A 17,511-nucleotide genomic window follows, 5' to 3' on the forward strand; every position below is an offset into this window, starting at 1 on the left:
TAGAGGTCGAACATTGACTAATAGGATAGCTGCCGTACATCTGGTGGCATAATACGCAGAGCTTGCTAAGATCTTATTTGCATCCCTTCTTCCCAGAATTCCAGAGGAGCATTGCCTAGCCTCTAAGACTCCTCACACGGTTTAATGCGCTCTTCATAAAGAGATATTGTATTCCACAAAAGCATGATGCAAGTGTGAACAGAGGCTTATAACGGCCCCCCTTCCCCCACCTAATGTCACTACAGGGAATCAGTATTTCTAAAGTCACGACAACCTCTGTCCTCATGACTGCAAAGAAGAAAATGGAGGTTAGTCAACCTTTAAATTCAGAGAATGCAGGCTCCACATGCATGCTGAGCCCACACCGTATCTTACCTCTCCTGGTGCCAAATGACCTCCAATAAATGCAGGGAGAACAGACTACAGCTTTATACTTGCACTAATTAAAATCAGCCTATGGGACAGACAGGTTAGTTAGCCGTACCCCCCTAAACTATAGGAAAAAGTGCCTATGCGCCTTCCCCGGGACCTAACCACCAGAGAGGCCGGCACTTTTTCCTATACTGTGCAAGCACGACCACCGCTGCTAGATTGAATGGTGGTCGTAACACCTGGAAATGAGCAGTGTGATGGAAAAATGAATCAAACCAGCAAAGGAGGCAATATGGACAATCACAATACATTAGTAAGTGAATTGTATTAACTTTCTCTACATGGTAAATACAATTTGCCTAAGTGAAACACCCCTTTTAAATTTCAACCACTTTGCTGCCCCTGTGAAACGCTGCAGATTTTCCGCCTGTCAAAAACGCCCCTTGAAAAAGTCGCAAAAAACCTTTAGGCCTCTTTCACACGGGCGTCATGGATTTGGGCCGGATAAGATGCGGATGTGTCGCGGGAAAATGCGCGATTTCTCTGTGCGAGTGCAAAACATTTTAATGCCTTTTGCACGCGCGTGAGAAAAATCGCGCGTGTGGTACCCAAACCCAAACTTCTGTGATGGTGATGGACCATGTGATGAGCACAGTGACATCACCACAGCTCCTTTTCCTCCTGCACAGCAAAGAAGAAGAAGAAAGAAGAGAAGCCGGGCTGCGCGAACAAGTGGATTAAGGTGAGTTAAATTATTATATATTTTTTTAACCCCTTCAGCGCTAGTTTACTATGCATTCTGTATTAAGAATGCTATTATTTTCCCTTATAACCATGTTATAAGGGAAAATAATAATGATCGGGTCTCCATCCCGATCGTCTCCTAGCAACCGTGCGTCAAAATCGCACCGCATCCGCACTTGCTTGCGGATGCTTGCGATTTTCACGCAGTCCCATTCACTTCTATGGGGCCTGCGTTGCGTGAAAAACGCACAAAATAGAGCATGCTGCGATTTTCATGCAACGCACAAGTGATGCCTGAAAATCACCGCTCATGTGCACAGCCCCATAGAAATGAATGGGTCCGGATTCCGTGCGGGTGCAATGCGTTCACCTCACGCATTGCACCCGAACGGACATTTCGTCAGTGTGAAAGAGGCCTTACTGCTGCATACACAAGTGACTACAGGTTAGAATCATGCATTCACTGCAAGGGGTTAAAATGCCCACCCTGGCGGTGATTGTAAGCGAATGAAATCTTCCTGTCTGCCAACAGCAGAACCTTCGGCTGTGAAGAACAGAATGACTTGTAAAGAAAATTGAATGTCAGAGAAATAATTAAAGTGTTCTTTATGTGAGCACATTAATCAATCCTGCGCTCCCCTTAATAACTCTTCACTTGACGTGCCGGCAGAGCTGATGAGCATAGTGGGCAGTAATGACCCATGATTACTTTTACGTTGCATTTAATAGTAAAAGTAATATGTTTGGAGGTCTGCCTTTCACATGGCAATTCACACCATGAGCTGCTGCTTTTTTACTTTGGATGATCTTGCATTGTACTTAGTGTCAGGACTGTGCTTGGCATAGGTGAAAGACATTTTATGTATTCCATACGATGTACCCCTGCCTCGAAACCTGGTTATCATTATGCCTGGGGAGCCATGTAAAAGTCGCCTTAGCCAATTCTCCATTGTGTAAGCCACCCCCCCCCCCCCCCCCCCCCCCCCATCATGAGTACCTATAGGTAATTTGGTTCTCTCTTCATTTTAATGTTAGAAATTCTTTTTTTTTTCTAACTACTAGTTATATCCATTCACCAGACTCATATCCTGTACGCCTATTTGACTATACCTGCCTGTGCTGCTATATTATCCTTATGTAATTAGGAAGATTTGGCTCATTAGGACTATATAGGGACACACACCATCGACAAACGAAATGGTAACCTGCAGTTAATAATTTGTTATTGTATTTCCAGGAGGAATAACAGAGGAACGGCAAAATGCAGTCTACTAAGGAAAGATGCTCCAGAATTGTATGTTTTGTATACTAGAACAGGAGAGCTGGTACATCCATCTTAGGCTATCTTTCACACCAGCGTCTTTACTGGATCGGGCAGGGTTCAGCAAAAACGCTTCCGTTACTGATAATACAACCATCTGCATCCGTTATGAACGGATCCGGTTGTATTATCTGTAACATAGCCAAGACAGATCCGTCATGAACTCCATTGAAAGTCAATGGAGGACGGATCCGTTTTCTATTGTGTCAGAGAAAACTGATCCGTCCCTGCTGACTTGCATTGGGGGTCATGCCGAATCCGTCTTGCTCCGCATCCCAGGACGGAAAGCAAACTACAACATGGTGCGGTTCGCTCTCCGGTCTGGGAACGCAACTAAACGGAATGGAATGCATTTTGGAGCACTCCGTTCTGTTCAGTTCAGTTTTGTCCCCATTGACAATGAATGGGGACAACACTGAAGCGTTTTTTTTTTCCGGTATTGAGCCTCTATGATGGATCTCAATACCGGAAAACTAAAACGCTAGTGTGAAAGTAGCCTTAAAAGGGTTGTCGTCTTTTACTAAGTGATGGCCGTTTGCAGCACCCTGCATCCCTCTGCTGATCAGCTCCGTCGCTGGAAGTCTACATCGTCATCTGTGTAGTGGACAGAGCAGACGCTGCAGCACTGCTCCTATTCACCACAATGGGAGCAGAGCTGGAGTAACGATCTCCCTCCACTGCACAGATGACAGTACTGTGTAGTATCGCCACTGACTTCAAGCTGATCCGGGGTGGTGAAGTGTGTCGGACCCCCGCAGATCAGCTAGTGATGACCTATCCTGAGGATAGGCCATCACTTAGTGAAAGCTGGACGACCTCTAACATATAAGGCACACTTTAGGGGTGGGCGATATGGACTAAAATCTATATTGCGATATAATTTCAAGCATGTGCGATATGTGATATATATCGCAATATATTCTTTATTTCAGGGGGGTTAAACTTTTTTTTTTACTTTTTATTTAATAACTATTAGCCTCCTTAGGGGCTAGAACTCTTGTCCTATTCACCCTAATAGAGCTCTATTAGGGTAAATGGGACTTCACACTCTCCCTGCTGTCCTGTGAATAGTGCACACGGCAGCAGGGAGCTGACTATGGCAGCCTGGGCTTCGGTAGCGTCCTGGCTGCCATGGTAACCGATCGGAGCCCCAGGATTACACTGCTGGGGCTCCGATCAGAAGCTGCCAGCCTGGGGCCACTGCCACCAATGATTTAATCGTGTGGAGGGGGGGCCGCAATTAATATAATACTTAGAAGAGGGGGAGTAGAAGGGAGGGGCTGTGGCCACTGTGCCACCAATGAATATAGTTAATATGCCTGAATACAAACGTAGCTACCTGCATGTGCCGGGCATATCCCATGCCCGGACTCTATTACTGTGCGCCGTGATCCGCCGCAATTAACCCCGCAGGACTGAGGAGTTAATTGCGGTGGATCACAGCATGCAGTCATAGAGGCCGGGTATGGGATATGGCCGGCACATGCAGGCTAGGCGGAGTGGCCACAGTCCCTCCCATCCTCCTTCTCTCTGTTCTCATTGGTGGCGCAGTGGCCACAGTCCCTCCCCTCCTCCTTCTCTCTGTTCTCATTGGTGGCGCAGTGGCCACAGTCCCTCCCCTCCTCCTAGTCTGTTCTCATTGGTGGTCCGCGGCAGCCGCACACAGTGGGGAGGGACTCCCTCCTTCTCCACTGTGCCGGCTCAGGAGAACATGGTGCGTGCCGAGAGCGGCGCATGCCATGTTCTACCGCAATATGGCGATATAAATGAAATCTCTATGGTTGGCCAAATTTATATAGTTTATATCGCATATCGTCTATATCGCCCACCCCTAGTAGAACATAGTTCTATAGTCTGCACTAGGTAAACATTATCCATAGATAAGAAAAGATGCTAAAGCTTCCACAGTTTTGACGACATTGATAATAGATTTTTTTTTTTTCATTTATATTACTTAGGCAGTAGACCATAACAGGAATGATTGTGTCCTCCACTATTATAATTGATTTACTGAATCCTTCAATCTAAATCATCCGCCGGTACAGACCTAGCTTGTAGAATGGTGCGCCAGCTCGATCATTCTAGCTCTTCATCTGCATAATATCGCAAAGCTTATTCAGAGCCATTTCCAACCACCAGTAGTAATACCTGGTAATATAGAACAAGATGCAAGTGGTGTTTTAGAGTCAGGATGGAGAAGCCACACTTCAAACTGGAAAACATTGAGGGCCTGATGTATCAAGAATTTTTTTTTGTCTTAAAAAAGTGATGAACATCACGTTTTTGTGACTTTTGAAAGCCAAAAGTCACAAAACTCTGACTTTTCCCCTTTTTATGCCACGTACAGCTTTTTTTTTGTTTGTTTTTTCTTTTCTTTAATGTGCATTGCCGGAGGGGGGCATGCCACGTTGCCCTGGCACATTTACTATAATTTACTCCAGAAAACGGCATACTTTTTAGCAGATATCTATGCCAATTTAGGATTGGTGATGCGCAAAAATAACAAAGGGGTTTACCGACTTTTTGGATAGATCATCAGTGTCTGATCAGTGGGGTCTAACACCTGGGACCTGCGCCAATCAGCACCTTGGCCTTCTCACAATTTAGCTTTGGCCACTGACGTCACATGGCCTAGACCCAGCTCAGTCCCATTCAATAGAATGGGGCTGAGCTGCGATACCAAGCACAGCCGCTGTACGGTGCAGTGCTTGGTAAGCTACAAGGAGTTCCGGTGAGCACTGCAGCATCCTTAAACAGCTGATCAACGGGTGGGTGGGGGACCTGTTCGGCCCTGAGGACAGGTCATCAGTTAAAAAAAAGTCAGAAAACCCCTTTAAGAGATGTGCGCTTTCTTAATGTTTAAAAAAAAAGTTTGATCAAAGAGCATAAAGGGGTTTTCTAAAATTATGTAAATATGGCTTAAAGGGAACCTCTCACCGGGATTTTGTGTATAGAGCTGAGGACATGGGTTGCTAGATGGCCGCTAGCACATTCGCAATACCCAGTCCCCATAGCTCTGTGTGCTTTTATTGTGTAAAAAAACGATTTGATACATATGCAAATTACCTGAGATGAGTCCTGTCCCTGACATCTCACATACAGGACTCATCTCAGGTTAATTTGCATATGTATCAAATCGGTTTTTTTTACACAATAAAAGCACACAGAGCTATGGGGACTGGATATTGCGGATGTGCTAGTGGCCATCTAGCAACCCATGTCCTCAGCTCTATGCACAAATTCCCGGTGACAGGTTCCCTTTAAGGGGTATTCTGGTCTGACTGATGGCACCTTCACCAATCCTATTGGCAGCCAGTCAATCTTGCGCTCTGCCGCTTCTTTCATTTATAGCTGAGTACTTGGCTATGTCTGGCAGTCCCACTCCTTCTTATGGAACGGGAAAATAAAAAAGTTATGGCTCCAGGAAAGCACAGAGTAAAAAAAAACTGAATATTGCAGGGTCTTGAGGAGGTTAAAGTATTTTTTCACGTTCCCTGCGGTGCAACAGATCTAGGAATATTTAGCAGTGGAAATTACCAGTTGTAATAGAAACAGGTTGGGCATTTTAATATGTGCTAGAAAATGGTTGCTGTAATACTAGTTACCAGTATATACAGTACACATACACTAAATATATATAAAGACCCCTTGAGTAACAACTATTGGGACCTATTGGATAGGTTTCTCCTACAATATATTTGCAAGCCTTCCTTCCAATATAGTTGAAAGGGAGAGGTGAGTTTATAGTTTAACATGAATGTATTGTGGGGATTCGCTCTGGTAGTTGGGATAAGCGGGTGCAGTACAGAGGCAAAGTACAAGTTTGTAATTCAAATGTCTGTATTTATTCACACATAAGGTCAAACAAAAACACTCTTTGCAAGGTTGGTGTTTGTTCACATCGAGTAGAGAGTTTGTGCATAAAAAAACGTCACCTTGTCGGCGGTTTTGCCTCCAGCAGTCCAAATGCAGGCTTAAGGTGGCCTGCACTCCCAAGACACAGGTCTCCGCATTCCAGCCCAGCACAGAGCTCAGTTCCCACACCAGCGATTGCCAGAGCTCCTCTGTGAGAGAGCGGTAATCACTCCCAGCTGACACTGCCGGCTGGGTTTTTTAAAGGCCAGTCAAGACCTGGCCTGGAACGTGGGGAGTAGTCACCCACCCAGCACTTTGCCTACTCCCAGTAAGAGCCGTCCCGGATCAGCTATACAGCCATACTAAAATAGTAAAGTGTCAATCAGCATTAGCTGCCGATGACACCTGAAAATACCGGCTCTTACTTCACCGAGGCCAGGAACCTCGGTGACACATACCTTCCGTCAACGACGGAACCCTTGCGCCTTCCTACAGTATTATCTGGTCATGTTTATGGTAGCACTCTCTGGCAGGTACTGCTAATGTACACGCTCTTACTGGAACTGTTTATGTGCATGTTCTCTTGGCACTCTTTATGGGCCCAGTCTCCGGCAGATAATATTTGGAAGCCCACTTTCTGGCTGACACTGTTTGTGGGTGCCCTCTATAGCTGACACTGTTTGTGGGTGCACTCTATAGCTGACACTGTGGGTGCACTCTATAGTGACACTGTTTGTGGGTACACTGTCTGGCTGACACGAGTCTGTGGATGCATTATATGGCTCACACTGTTTTTAGGCACACTCTGGCTGACACTGCTAATAAGTGTGTTCTCTGGCTCACACTATTTGTAAGCACATTCTTTGATACTGTTTGTGAGCACACTCTCTGGCTGACACCTGAGTGTCCTCTGTCTGACACTGTTTGTGGGCACATTTTCTGGCTGCTACTGTGAGCACACTCTCTGGCTGACACCTGGGTGTCCTCTCTGACACTGTCTGTGGGCACATTTTCTGGCTGCTACTGTGCATGCTCTCGGGATGACACTGTTTGTGGGCACGCTCTCTGGCTGATGCTGTTTGTGGGCATGCTTTCTGTCTGAAACTGTTTGTGGACACTCTCTCTGGCTGACACTGTTTGTGGGCATGCTCTCTGGCTGACACTGTGGGCATACTCTCTGGCTTACAGAGTTTGTGTGCATACTCTCTGGCTTACAGGGTTTGTGTGCGCATACTCTCTGGCTGACACTGTTTGTGGGCATGCTCTCTGGTTGACACTGGTTGCATGAATTGCTCTCTGGCTGACACGGTTTGCGGGCACGCTCTCTGCTGACACGGTTTGTGGGCAAACTCTGGCTGACAGTGGTTGTAAACAGATTATATGGTTGACACTATTTGTGGGCATGCTCTCTGGCTGACACTGTTTGTAGGCACGCTCTCTTGCTGACACTGCTTGTGGGCACGCTCTCTGGCTGACACTGCTTGTGGGCACATTCTCTGGTTGACACTTGAGGTGGGCACACTCTGGCTGACAGTGTTTGTAGGCACATTCTCTGGTTGACACTGTTTGTGGACACGCTCTCTGACTGACACTGTTTGTGGGCGCACTCCCTGGCTGACACTGTGGGCACACTATGGCTGACACTGTGGGCTCGCTCTCTTGCTGACACTGTTTGTGGGCTCGCTCTCTTGCTGACACTGTTTGTGGGCTCGCTCTCTTGCTGACACTGTTTGTGGGCTCGCTCTCTTGCTGACACTATTTGTGGGCATGCTCTCTGGCTGACACTGTTTGTGGGCATGCTCTCCGGCTGACACTGTTTGTGGGCATGCTTTCTGGCTGACACTGTTTGTGGGCATGCTTTCTGGCTGACACTGTTTGTGGGCATGCTTTCTGGCTGACACTGTTTGTGGGCATGCTCTCTGGCTGACACTGTGGGCACGCTCTCTGGCTGACACTGGTTGTGGGCATGCTCTCTGGCTGACACTGGTTGTGGGCACACTCTCTGGTTGACACTTGTAGTGGGCACACTCTGGCTGACAATGTTTGTAGGGACATTCTCTGGTTGACACTTTTTGTGGGCATGCTGTCTGGATGACACTGAGCACGCTCTCTGGCTGACACTGGTTGTGAACACATTCTCTGGCTGACACTGTTTGTGGACACACTGTCTGGGTGACACTATTTGTGGGCACCCTCTGGCTGACACTGAGCAGATTTTCTGACTGGGTGCAGTATGAATGTCACTCACTGTCATTAATACTGTGGTTACACTGTGACTTTGGCCGTGACACACTTCACACAACCAAAGATCGTCATGTAGCACAGCCTGATTTACGATGTCATTTTTCAACCTGCAATTTTCCTCGACCTTACGGTGGCAAAAATCCAATCCTGCTTGACTTCTTGCAGCCACCAGGTTGCAGACGTGGCAGCCTGCAAGTCGCAGCCCGACCCTATTCACCTTCATTACTTGCGGTACAAGCTGGGCTACATGACCACCATTTGCAGTGTGATTTATGGCATGGCCAAAGTCGCCATGTAGCCCCAGACTGAAGGGTATGGCCAGAGTATTTGAAGGTGGGACTTATGCATCCATGTTCTGCAGTCTCTTTCATCTGTTTTATCTCCCTGAAAACAATTTCGGGACATTTTCTGCCTCCTTAAACAAAACCTTTTGGGTTCAGAACTATAATTCATGTTGTAACGTTCTGTCCATGATTAAACCTAATTATTTAATGCATTCGTTTTACTGCCCTGCCTATACCGTCTACTCCACTTTCAATGCGTTTGCCATCTTCTCTAATGATTTACTTTCAGTTTGCAGCCAGTTCTCAACAGCTCATAAAGATTTTATGTGAAAATTAACCCATTGGAGCAGAGCCATATTTGCCCTATTAAAAATGCCTATTCTTTGAAAACCTCTGTATAAATTGCATTGCAATGTGTGCTGTGTAGGCTCATAAGGTGTTAACCAGCATGGAATTTATGGGTGATCCTTAGTTCAGATTCTTACTTAGAATTACTACTTATTATGGTCCTGAGTATGAACAACCATGTCTACTACATAGGGATGTTCTTTCTGTAGATTTTTGATATTGAATATTTTATCATTTGTTCATAGTGGCCACTTAGTGATGGTCTGGACAACAGGGGCGCCAAGACAGCTGATGTCCGCTTTTTAGATTTGGACCAGATCTGCTATTTGGATACCCCTAGTACAGGGTAAAGGTGGCCATGCATATTAATACGTGTCGGCCATCCCCATTTACATGCACACTCAGTCGGAAACGTTTTTCAACTAGGAGAAGGGGATAAGTTGGTGCCAAACTCCTCCCATAGTAAAATGGGATCATGCATGTTGAAATCCAGAATGCTAGATCTTTCTTTCTCATCACATCTGCTGTTGGGAGAGTCAGATGGCCTCCATACACATTAGACCATGGGTGGATCCCGACAAAATTTGAGTTTAGTCAGGTTTTTTCAAATTTCTTCTAATTTGTTTTTCCTGCTGCACCTGTTGAAAAAAAAAACATACTCCCCTGTACCCAGCCTCTTCACTCCAGCCTTCTGGGTCTATGACTCTCTTCTATGGTCTTCTGGTTCCCGTTCTGTAAACCTGTGGACGGGGTCACATACACTGCTGCATCCAGTGACTGGCCTCAGAGGTTCCCGTCTTGTAAACCTTTGGAGGTGTCACAAGCCACTTGAGGACACGTCACCGCTGAGGCCAGTCATTGCTTGCCTCGACAAATGTGACCCCTTCCAACTTGAAGTTTACAGGACATAGACTGCAATAGAGAACCAAGGTGATGGAGCGGCAGGGAGTATGTTTTTTTTTCAACAGGTACAGCTGGCTGGGGTTCACATTTAAAAAATAATAATAAAATGCAAAAAGTGGAAAAACCCCTCAAGTATTGTGTTTTTTCCCCATAAAATATTATACCATTCATTAAAAGGTGTGTCCAAGTGAGGGCCATGTATAAATGCCAAGATGATTACATTGGTCCAAAGGGCATAAGGGGATGATCTGGCATAAAGCAAAGAGAATTTACAACTTTTGGAAAATCCTTGTGATATTGCTTGCCGATGGTTCTTTTGGGAATCTCTCCCTAAACCGCTAGCGTCTGCTTGTCATGAGGCTGTGTATACGTCTCCAGTTTAATATTCTAATCCAACTCATAACCTTCCATCTCTTTGTGCCCTTTTTCCTATTGAACGCTTCCTTGGATGGGGTCTGCTCTTTGTTCACAATCGTGGGTTATCCCCTAGTCCGGCCGTGTCAGTGCAGACTATGAAATAAACACCATTGTGGTTGTGAGGCCTGGGTTACGGCTCTGTTCACATCTGTGAGGCTTTCATGGTTCTGTGGAAGTTTTCCTTCTCTTTGCTGGAGAGAATAGCATTGCATACTGAACTAGTCACCATCATAAACAACGGAAACCCCTGACAGTAAAAGAAAAACGCAGATGTGAACGAGGAGCTATTCCCTATGTTGATTCAAGTAGATCTGTCATCCGACTAATGCCGTATGTAAGGTTTACGCACAGGTCCTATTAGCCAAGACGATGCAAAAAAAATATCCTGCTATTTGGTTAATAGAAGCGTTTAGAGAATACTCTGGACATATGGGGCAGATATACTAAGACTGGCATTTGTATAAAGTCCATCAGTGCAAAATGCGCCAAATTTGTTAAAGGGAACCTGTCACCTCCCAAAACCATCCCAAGCTGCCAACAGTACCTGCCTGTAGCCCGCCGTGTGTTTCTGATGATGCCTTTCTTCCTAAAGGCCGATGCAGAAAAAGTACTGAAAACATTGTTTTATCCCCTGCCCGGCGCGCTTCTCCACACATGCTAGAAGTCAAGGAGGCAGCGGCCTCTTTGCTTCAAGTCACGGTAATCACATCCCCTTCCCTGCCCCTTCGCTGTGACTGACAGCGCTTATTCAGAGAGTTCGGCAAAGCCAGCCGAACTGCCAGCCGAAGGTGGCGCTGTTACCGTGACTTGAAGCAAAGGAGGCCGCTGCCTCCATGACTTCAAGCCTGTGTGGAGAAGCGCGCCGGGCAGGGGATAAAACAACGTTTTCAGTACTTTTGCTGCATCTGCCTTTAGGAAGAAAGGCATCATCAGAAACACACTGCTGGCTACACGCAGGTACTGCTGGCGGCTTGGGATGGTTTTGGGAGGTGACAGGTTCCCTTTAAGAAGCACAGGCCCTTTAATAAATTTGGCGCATTTCAATGCAGTCCATGAGCCAGAAATTCGAAGCTTTAGCAGCTATATGCTGGGGTAGATTTGAACCATCATTTATGCCAATTTCTGACGTACATGATAGGAAATCTGTTGCCACGTCCTCTCCTGATAAGCCCTGCCCACTTTTGAAAAGTGGCGAGAGAAGTGAAAAGTCGCCAATATGGCGTGCACCATCATTTGACAAATCAGACTATGACCGATTAGTAAATCTGCTCCATGTGTATATGTTAGCATTGGTTGCCAGATGGCAGAATATTAGAGCGGACCTGTGCCCATTCTGTGCAGATCCATATTCACGTATATGGATAGAATGTAATATCAGTAATGAGTTGTGTGTTCTAACTTCGTGTCCTTCCTCTATAATTGACGTCTGTCCATTTTGTCAGGTATTCCTTTGCACATTGTGTGAAGTTCTCCTCCGGTGCTGTCAGAACCCTGTGTGGGTGTCATTTACTTTGCTATGAACTTTGAGAACTTATTTCATTTGGTTCTAAAGAGAAAGTTTCCCCTTTACCTCTAGAATGAAGTCACCCTGCTGAGAAATGAAGTGGCGCAGCTGAAACAGCTTCTTCTGGCTCATAAAGATTGCCCTGTAACCGCCATGCAGAAGAAATCTGGCTATCATAGTGAGTAATGTTCCATTACCCATGGCCTTGGGCTACATAGTGAAATACTGCCAATATAGGAGAGCTCCTATGCACTTCCAGTGTTTAACATCAACTATAGAAAATAAGGGGAGGTTAGCGCTGGCTGCATTTACATGTCGATTCAATAGGATTCATCTCCACGCCGCTCTCCAGGAAATATTTTTTTGCTGCACATGATTAACCTCAGTGTAAGTCTCTCTGGCACTCAAAGCTTTAAAACATTTAGCAGATTTCCCCCCCCCCCCCCCCCCCCCTTTCCAAGCGTATTTTAATTAGTACTGTATGTTAAAAAATCCCCAAAGCTATTGTGCTCCTGTTTCCGCACATACACTAGACTAAACATATGCAAAAGGCTCGGGTAAGTTTCTCCAGCGTGTGAAATAAACACATAAACAAATTATATGTATGTATGTTTTGACGGATTTTATTGTAATGGGATTTATTCCGTCTGCACACGGAATTGATTTCCGCATCTTGAATTAAATGTCTAATATTTCTGTTTGGCGGCTTGTGTTTCGAATGTTAATGTACGTCGGGGATAGACGGTCGTGATTCACAGGTCCTAGGTTGGACGGCTTGCTGCTGTTGTAGGACTAAAAGTCTCAGCGTGGCCTCTCTGTCACTACTGTAATTGCAGAGTTTGGTCGCAAAGGCAAGTAATACATGCTGTGGATATTAAATCTAAGACAATGGAGGCATATCACTAGGATATGCCCCCATTGTCTAATAGGTGCGGGTCCAGCCCCTGGGACCTGCACCTACACCGAGAACGAAGCGGGAAAGGTGGTGTCCGGAGGACCCCGGGTTTCCCCGGCTCCGGCCACCACCAAGTGCTTTCCCCATAGTACTGAATGGGAGCACACTGCGCTTGTGGGGCCACTGCTCCTATTCATTTCTATGGGGCCGACAGAAATAGCCGATCCAGCTGGCTTGGCTATTTTCGGCGGCCCCATAGAAGTGAATGGAGTTCGGCTGCGCATGCGCAGTGCACCCTCCACAACTTTCTGTGTTTCAGTGTAGCTGCGGGCCCCAGCGGTGGGAACCGCACCTATCAGACAATGAGCATATCCTAGCGATATGCCCCCATTGTCTGAGATGGGAAAACCCCTTTAATTCTGCAGTATGCTCTAACATCTGTGCCATGTTTTCCCTCTGTGTGTGAATGTTGTACTGTAATAAGTTGCCGATTTATGCCCATCCACAACATCTGAATGTGGCTTTTATTCCACATACATGGTATTCATACTGGGACTTGTTCAGCACAGGTTGTCTACCTTTGAGTTTCCAGCAGCATGTCACAGTGGCAGCATTAAGCCTCATGCACACGACCGTTTTTCGGGTCCGCATCCGAGCCGCAGTTTTTGCGGCTCAGGTGCGGACCCATACACTTCCGCATCCGTTGCTCCGTTCCGAGGCCTCGCAAAAAAAATATAGCATGTCCTATTCTTGTCCGTTTTGCATGTCTACAATGGGCTGCCCGTTCCGTTCCGCAAATTGCGGAAGGCACACGGGAGGCTTCAGTTTTTTGCGGATCCGCGGTTTGCGGACTGAAAAAAAACGGCACGGTCGTGTGCATGTAGCCATATAGTGCGTATTCACACAATTTGATTAAATCAGTAGTACAGGAGCATATAAGAAACTTTGTAATGTAATTTATTACAGGTTCTTTTCCTGGCCAACCCCCTTCCCCCAACTAACAGTCTCTGTCTTGAGAGATCGAGCAAGACTGTGAGCTTACTCCTCCTCCCCCTAACCTCTGTATATACTTCTAGGGGCAGCATGTAATCTGATCCTTTAGTGAGCTGACAGCATGTCTCATCATCAAGATATATCACAAAGTTTCTTATAGTCACCTGTGCTATTGATTTATGCAGAGTTTATTGAAATGTTAGTGAACACTTAAGTGAATAATCATGGTCTGTGTACTGCACTGCAAAATATGTTAGCCCCATGTTCCTATGAAGAACACTTAGCCCCTATCCATAGGGTAGGGGACAAGTTTCTGATTGCTGGGGAATCCACAAATCACAAGAACGGTGGTCCCCTGTCCTATGGTTTAGTGTTCTTTATGGGAAAAGCCCCTTTCATGGTAAGAGAGACTTTTAAAGTCAAGGATTTTCCCCCCAAAACAGCACCAATCTTGCAAAGGGCTGTGCCAAGTATTGCAGATTAGACTCTTTGAATTAATTTGGGATGACCACAATATCAGGATCCGTTCCTGAACAAGCATAACAACCATAGAACTTTATCACAGCTTTCTACCAATAAATCCCAGCACTGCTTTCATGTTTCCAGGGCATTTTAAGAAATGTAAGCTGGGCTCTGTATGCTGTTGGCAATAAGGCCAGTTTATTTTAATTTTCAGTAAATGAGGCTTTTCTCTTTGGAATATGGAGGTATTATTCATTTATAAACCTGCCTAAGATACATTCACAAAAAAACTGTTAAAAATACACCAACTGTCAGTTTTTCATGGCTTTTTGCATCCATTTCCTGGGCATCTATGTCCACTTTTAATCCGTTTTGCATCCGTTAACTGCTATTAAAAACCGATGAATTTAATTGTTAGTAGTTTAAAACTACAGCCTGTGCATTGCCCTGAATTGCCCCCAGTACACATAATGCCGCCCTCAGAGCGTATAATTCCCCCAGTATAAATAACTCCCCTCTATTGTTCTAGTTTTGCCCCATAGTGCCCCCAGTATATGAAGTGCCCCGTATATATTAAGGCTCCCTTAGTTCCCCCGTTAGTGCACCCAGTAAAAATAATGCCCCTCTATAGTGCCCCCTGAATATGTTATGGCCCCCTTTGTCCCTCATATATACTGTATAATGCCCAACGGCCCCGATAGTACAGACAAAAAAAAAAGAAAACAAAAAAAAACACTCACCTCACCACAGGCAGTCATGGGGAACACTCGCTCCTCATTGGAGGCAGCAGGACCTGAGATCATGTGATATGACGACGCTAGGATCATCAGGTCCTGCTGCCTCCATTGAGGGGTGAGTGTTTCTACGAGTGCCGATGGAGAGGTAGATATTTTATTTTCATAATGTACACCCGGCCGTTAGATGGGCGTACTTCTGTCTATACAGCCATTAAGAAACAGGCCCATTGATTTCAGTGGGGTCCGTCTGGCCATCAAAATGGCCAAAAATAGGACATATCTAATATTTTTATAGCAATTTGTTCACTGGCTGATAAAAAATAACGACCATGTGATTAAAAAGATTTTCCAGGATTTTTCTTACTGATGACCTATCCTCTGGATAGGTCATCAGTATGTGATCGGTGGGGGTCCAACACCCGGGACCCCCGCTGATCAGCTGTTTGAGAAGGCAACGGCAGTCCTGTGAGCGCCGCTACCTTCTCGTAGCTCACCAAGCCCAGTGCAATGTATAGCGGATGTGCTTGGGATTGCACTGAGCCCAATTCACTTGGATTGGGTTGAGCTGCTTCTAGGCCACGTAACGCATGAACGTGTTGTAACTAGCCTAGGAAAAGCAGAGAGAAGGCTGCGGCGCCCACAGGAGCCCCACTATCTTCTCAAACAGCTGATCGGCGGGGGGTCCCAGGTGTCGGACCACCCACCGATCAGATACTCATGACCTATCCTGAGGATAGGTCATCAGTAAGAAAATCTCTCGTGTTTGTGTTTGAATCTGACTCAGGACGACATCTGCATGGAGTTTGTATGTTCTCGCTGTGCTTTTGTGGGTTCAACTCGCAGTACTCCAGTTTCCTCCCACACCTCGAAAACATACAGGTAGGTTAATCTATAAGTTAGATTGTGAGCCCCGATGGGGACAGGAACTGATGTGAGATAGATAAATCAATAAAATACATAAAATGCAGATTTCATGTATTTATCCATAGCCTCCCATTGATTTTAAAGGGGAAGAACATATTTTTAAATTTTAAACTAGATTTACCATGTCATTGTACATCGTGGCTGTAAAACATGTCAGCGGAGTCCTAATGATAAAAAACTCCACTGTACCTGGGATTTGAAAAATTGTCCCTATATTCCATATGAATCGTGGCGGCTCCTAATTCTTCACTGTGAAATGTGAACACGATAAGACATACCGAAGGCAGTAGACGCTCCGGAAAGCCTGTCCGTCAGAATGTGACAAGTCACCTCTTTGGCATGTGGAAGGTTAATTGAGCCTTGCCTCCGCTCCCTCTTTTTTTGGCTGTGATATACGGCGCTCCAACCAGCTGCTGCCGAGGAGTAAATGGCCAATTTTGTCCCTGGTACACAAATTTGTAACAAATAACAAAGCTGGGAATGCATTAGGCAACATTCATAATATATAACCCACAGCTTTCTCCTTTATGATTTAATGATATTCTGGGATATTTGTAAATGTGAAGATTGTCTCTGCCATATGCAGCCACTTCATTTTAATTTGCCAGTGTCAGTAATTCAGGAGGATAAAGAAACATTTGGAATTGCATGCAAACAGTTCCTCAGGTGCTCGCGATAAAACTTAATAGCCTCCATCTTTACTTGTAGTCATTTTAAGCGGTTTTATCAGAACAGGCAATATTTTTTAATTTAAAAGAATCGAGCGGTAAAGGCAACTTTCCATTGCCATATATATTTAGGGAGCTGATTTTGTCATTTCTGAGCTGATAAATCTTACTCGGCGGCGGCGCAGTCATTTGACAGGGCTAGAGAATAACATTTTGCAGCAAATTGGATCGGCATAGGCATATGTTGGAGACTGGTATTAACAATGATTGCGAGGAGGATGAGGCTATTATCCTTTACATCTGATAAACCCACATAATGTCATGTAGGCGCTCCCAGTGTCTGGCATTGCGCGCTGCGTTTGCCTTTGATGTCTTCCCAATATCCTTGCCACATGTATATTCATCTGCACAGCAAATGAGGCCCCCGTGTTCTGCAATTATGATGGCTAAATGTGCTGTCATATTGCAAAATTCTGCTGTATGAGATGCAAAGAGCTATCTCCCAGGGAAAGAGAACCCTCTCGCCAGCGCCACCTTGTGGAAGTGGCTCCCTATAAGTCAAAGTCTGACTTTTTAAAAGCCTTGGAATATGACAAGGGAAAATAGCCAAGCAATGTAGCCTACAACTGTTTCGGGGTGCTTGCTCCTCATCAGTACAGAGTAGGATTCTGGCTGAATGCAATGCCGGGGAGATATCTTTCTGCATATTTTTTTTACTGCTTAAAGGCCTCCATACACAGCTGGTCTCTTTAAGGACAGCCAGCACCCTGCCTAGTCTGCGTTCAGGGGATCGCACCCAGCCAGATTCTTATTCCGCACTGATGAGGGACAAACACCCTG

At 45.6% G+C, this 17,511-nt stretch overlaps 1 protein-coding gene across 3 annotated transcripts in view; it reads left to right on the forward strand.

The window, feature by feature from the left end:
• Nucleotides 1-17,511, forward strand: part of ATF2 (activating transcription factor 2) — a 96,119-nt gene that overhangs the window by 71,129 nt on the left and 7,479 nt on the right. For 2 of the 3 annotated variants that reach the window (XM_040439626.1, XM_040439627.1), the window contains exon 11: nt 12,065-12,170. In XM_040439626.1, coding sequence (XP_040295560.1) covers nt 12,065-12,170 — 106 coding nt within the window. Of the gene's footprint in view, nt 1-12,064; nt 12,179-17,511 lie in introns of those variants that run through there. The other variant, XM_040439628.1, reaches the window with a different exon arrangement.

The sequence above is a fragment of the Bufo bufo genome, chromosome 7, assembly GCF_905171765.1.
Source record: "Bufo bufo chromosome 7, aBufBuf1.1, whole genome shotgun sequence".
NCBI lineage: Eukaryota > Metazoa > Chordata > Amphibia > Anura > Bufonidae > Bufo > Bufo bufo.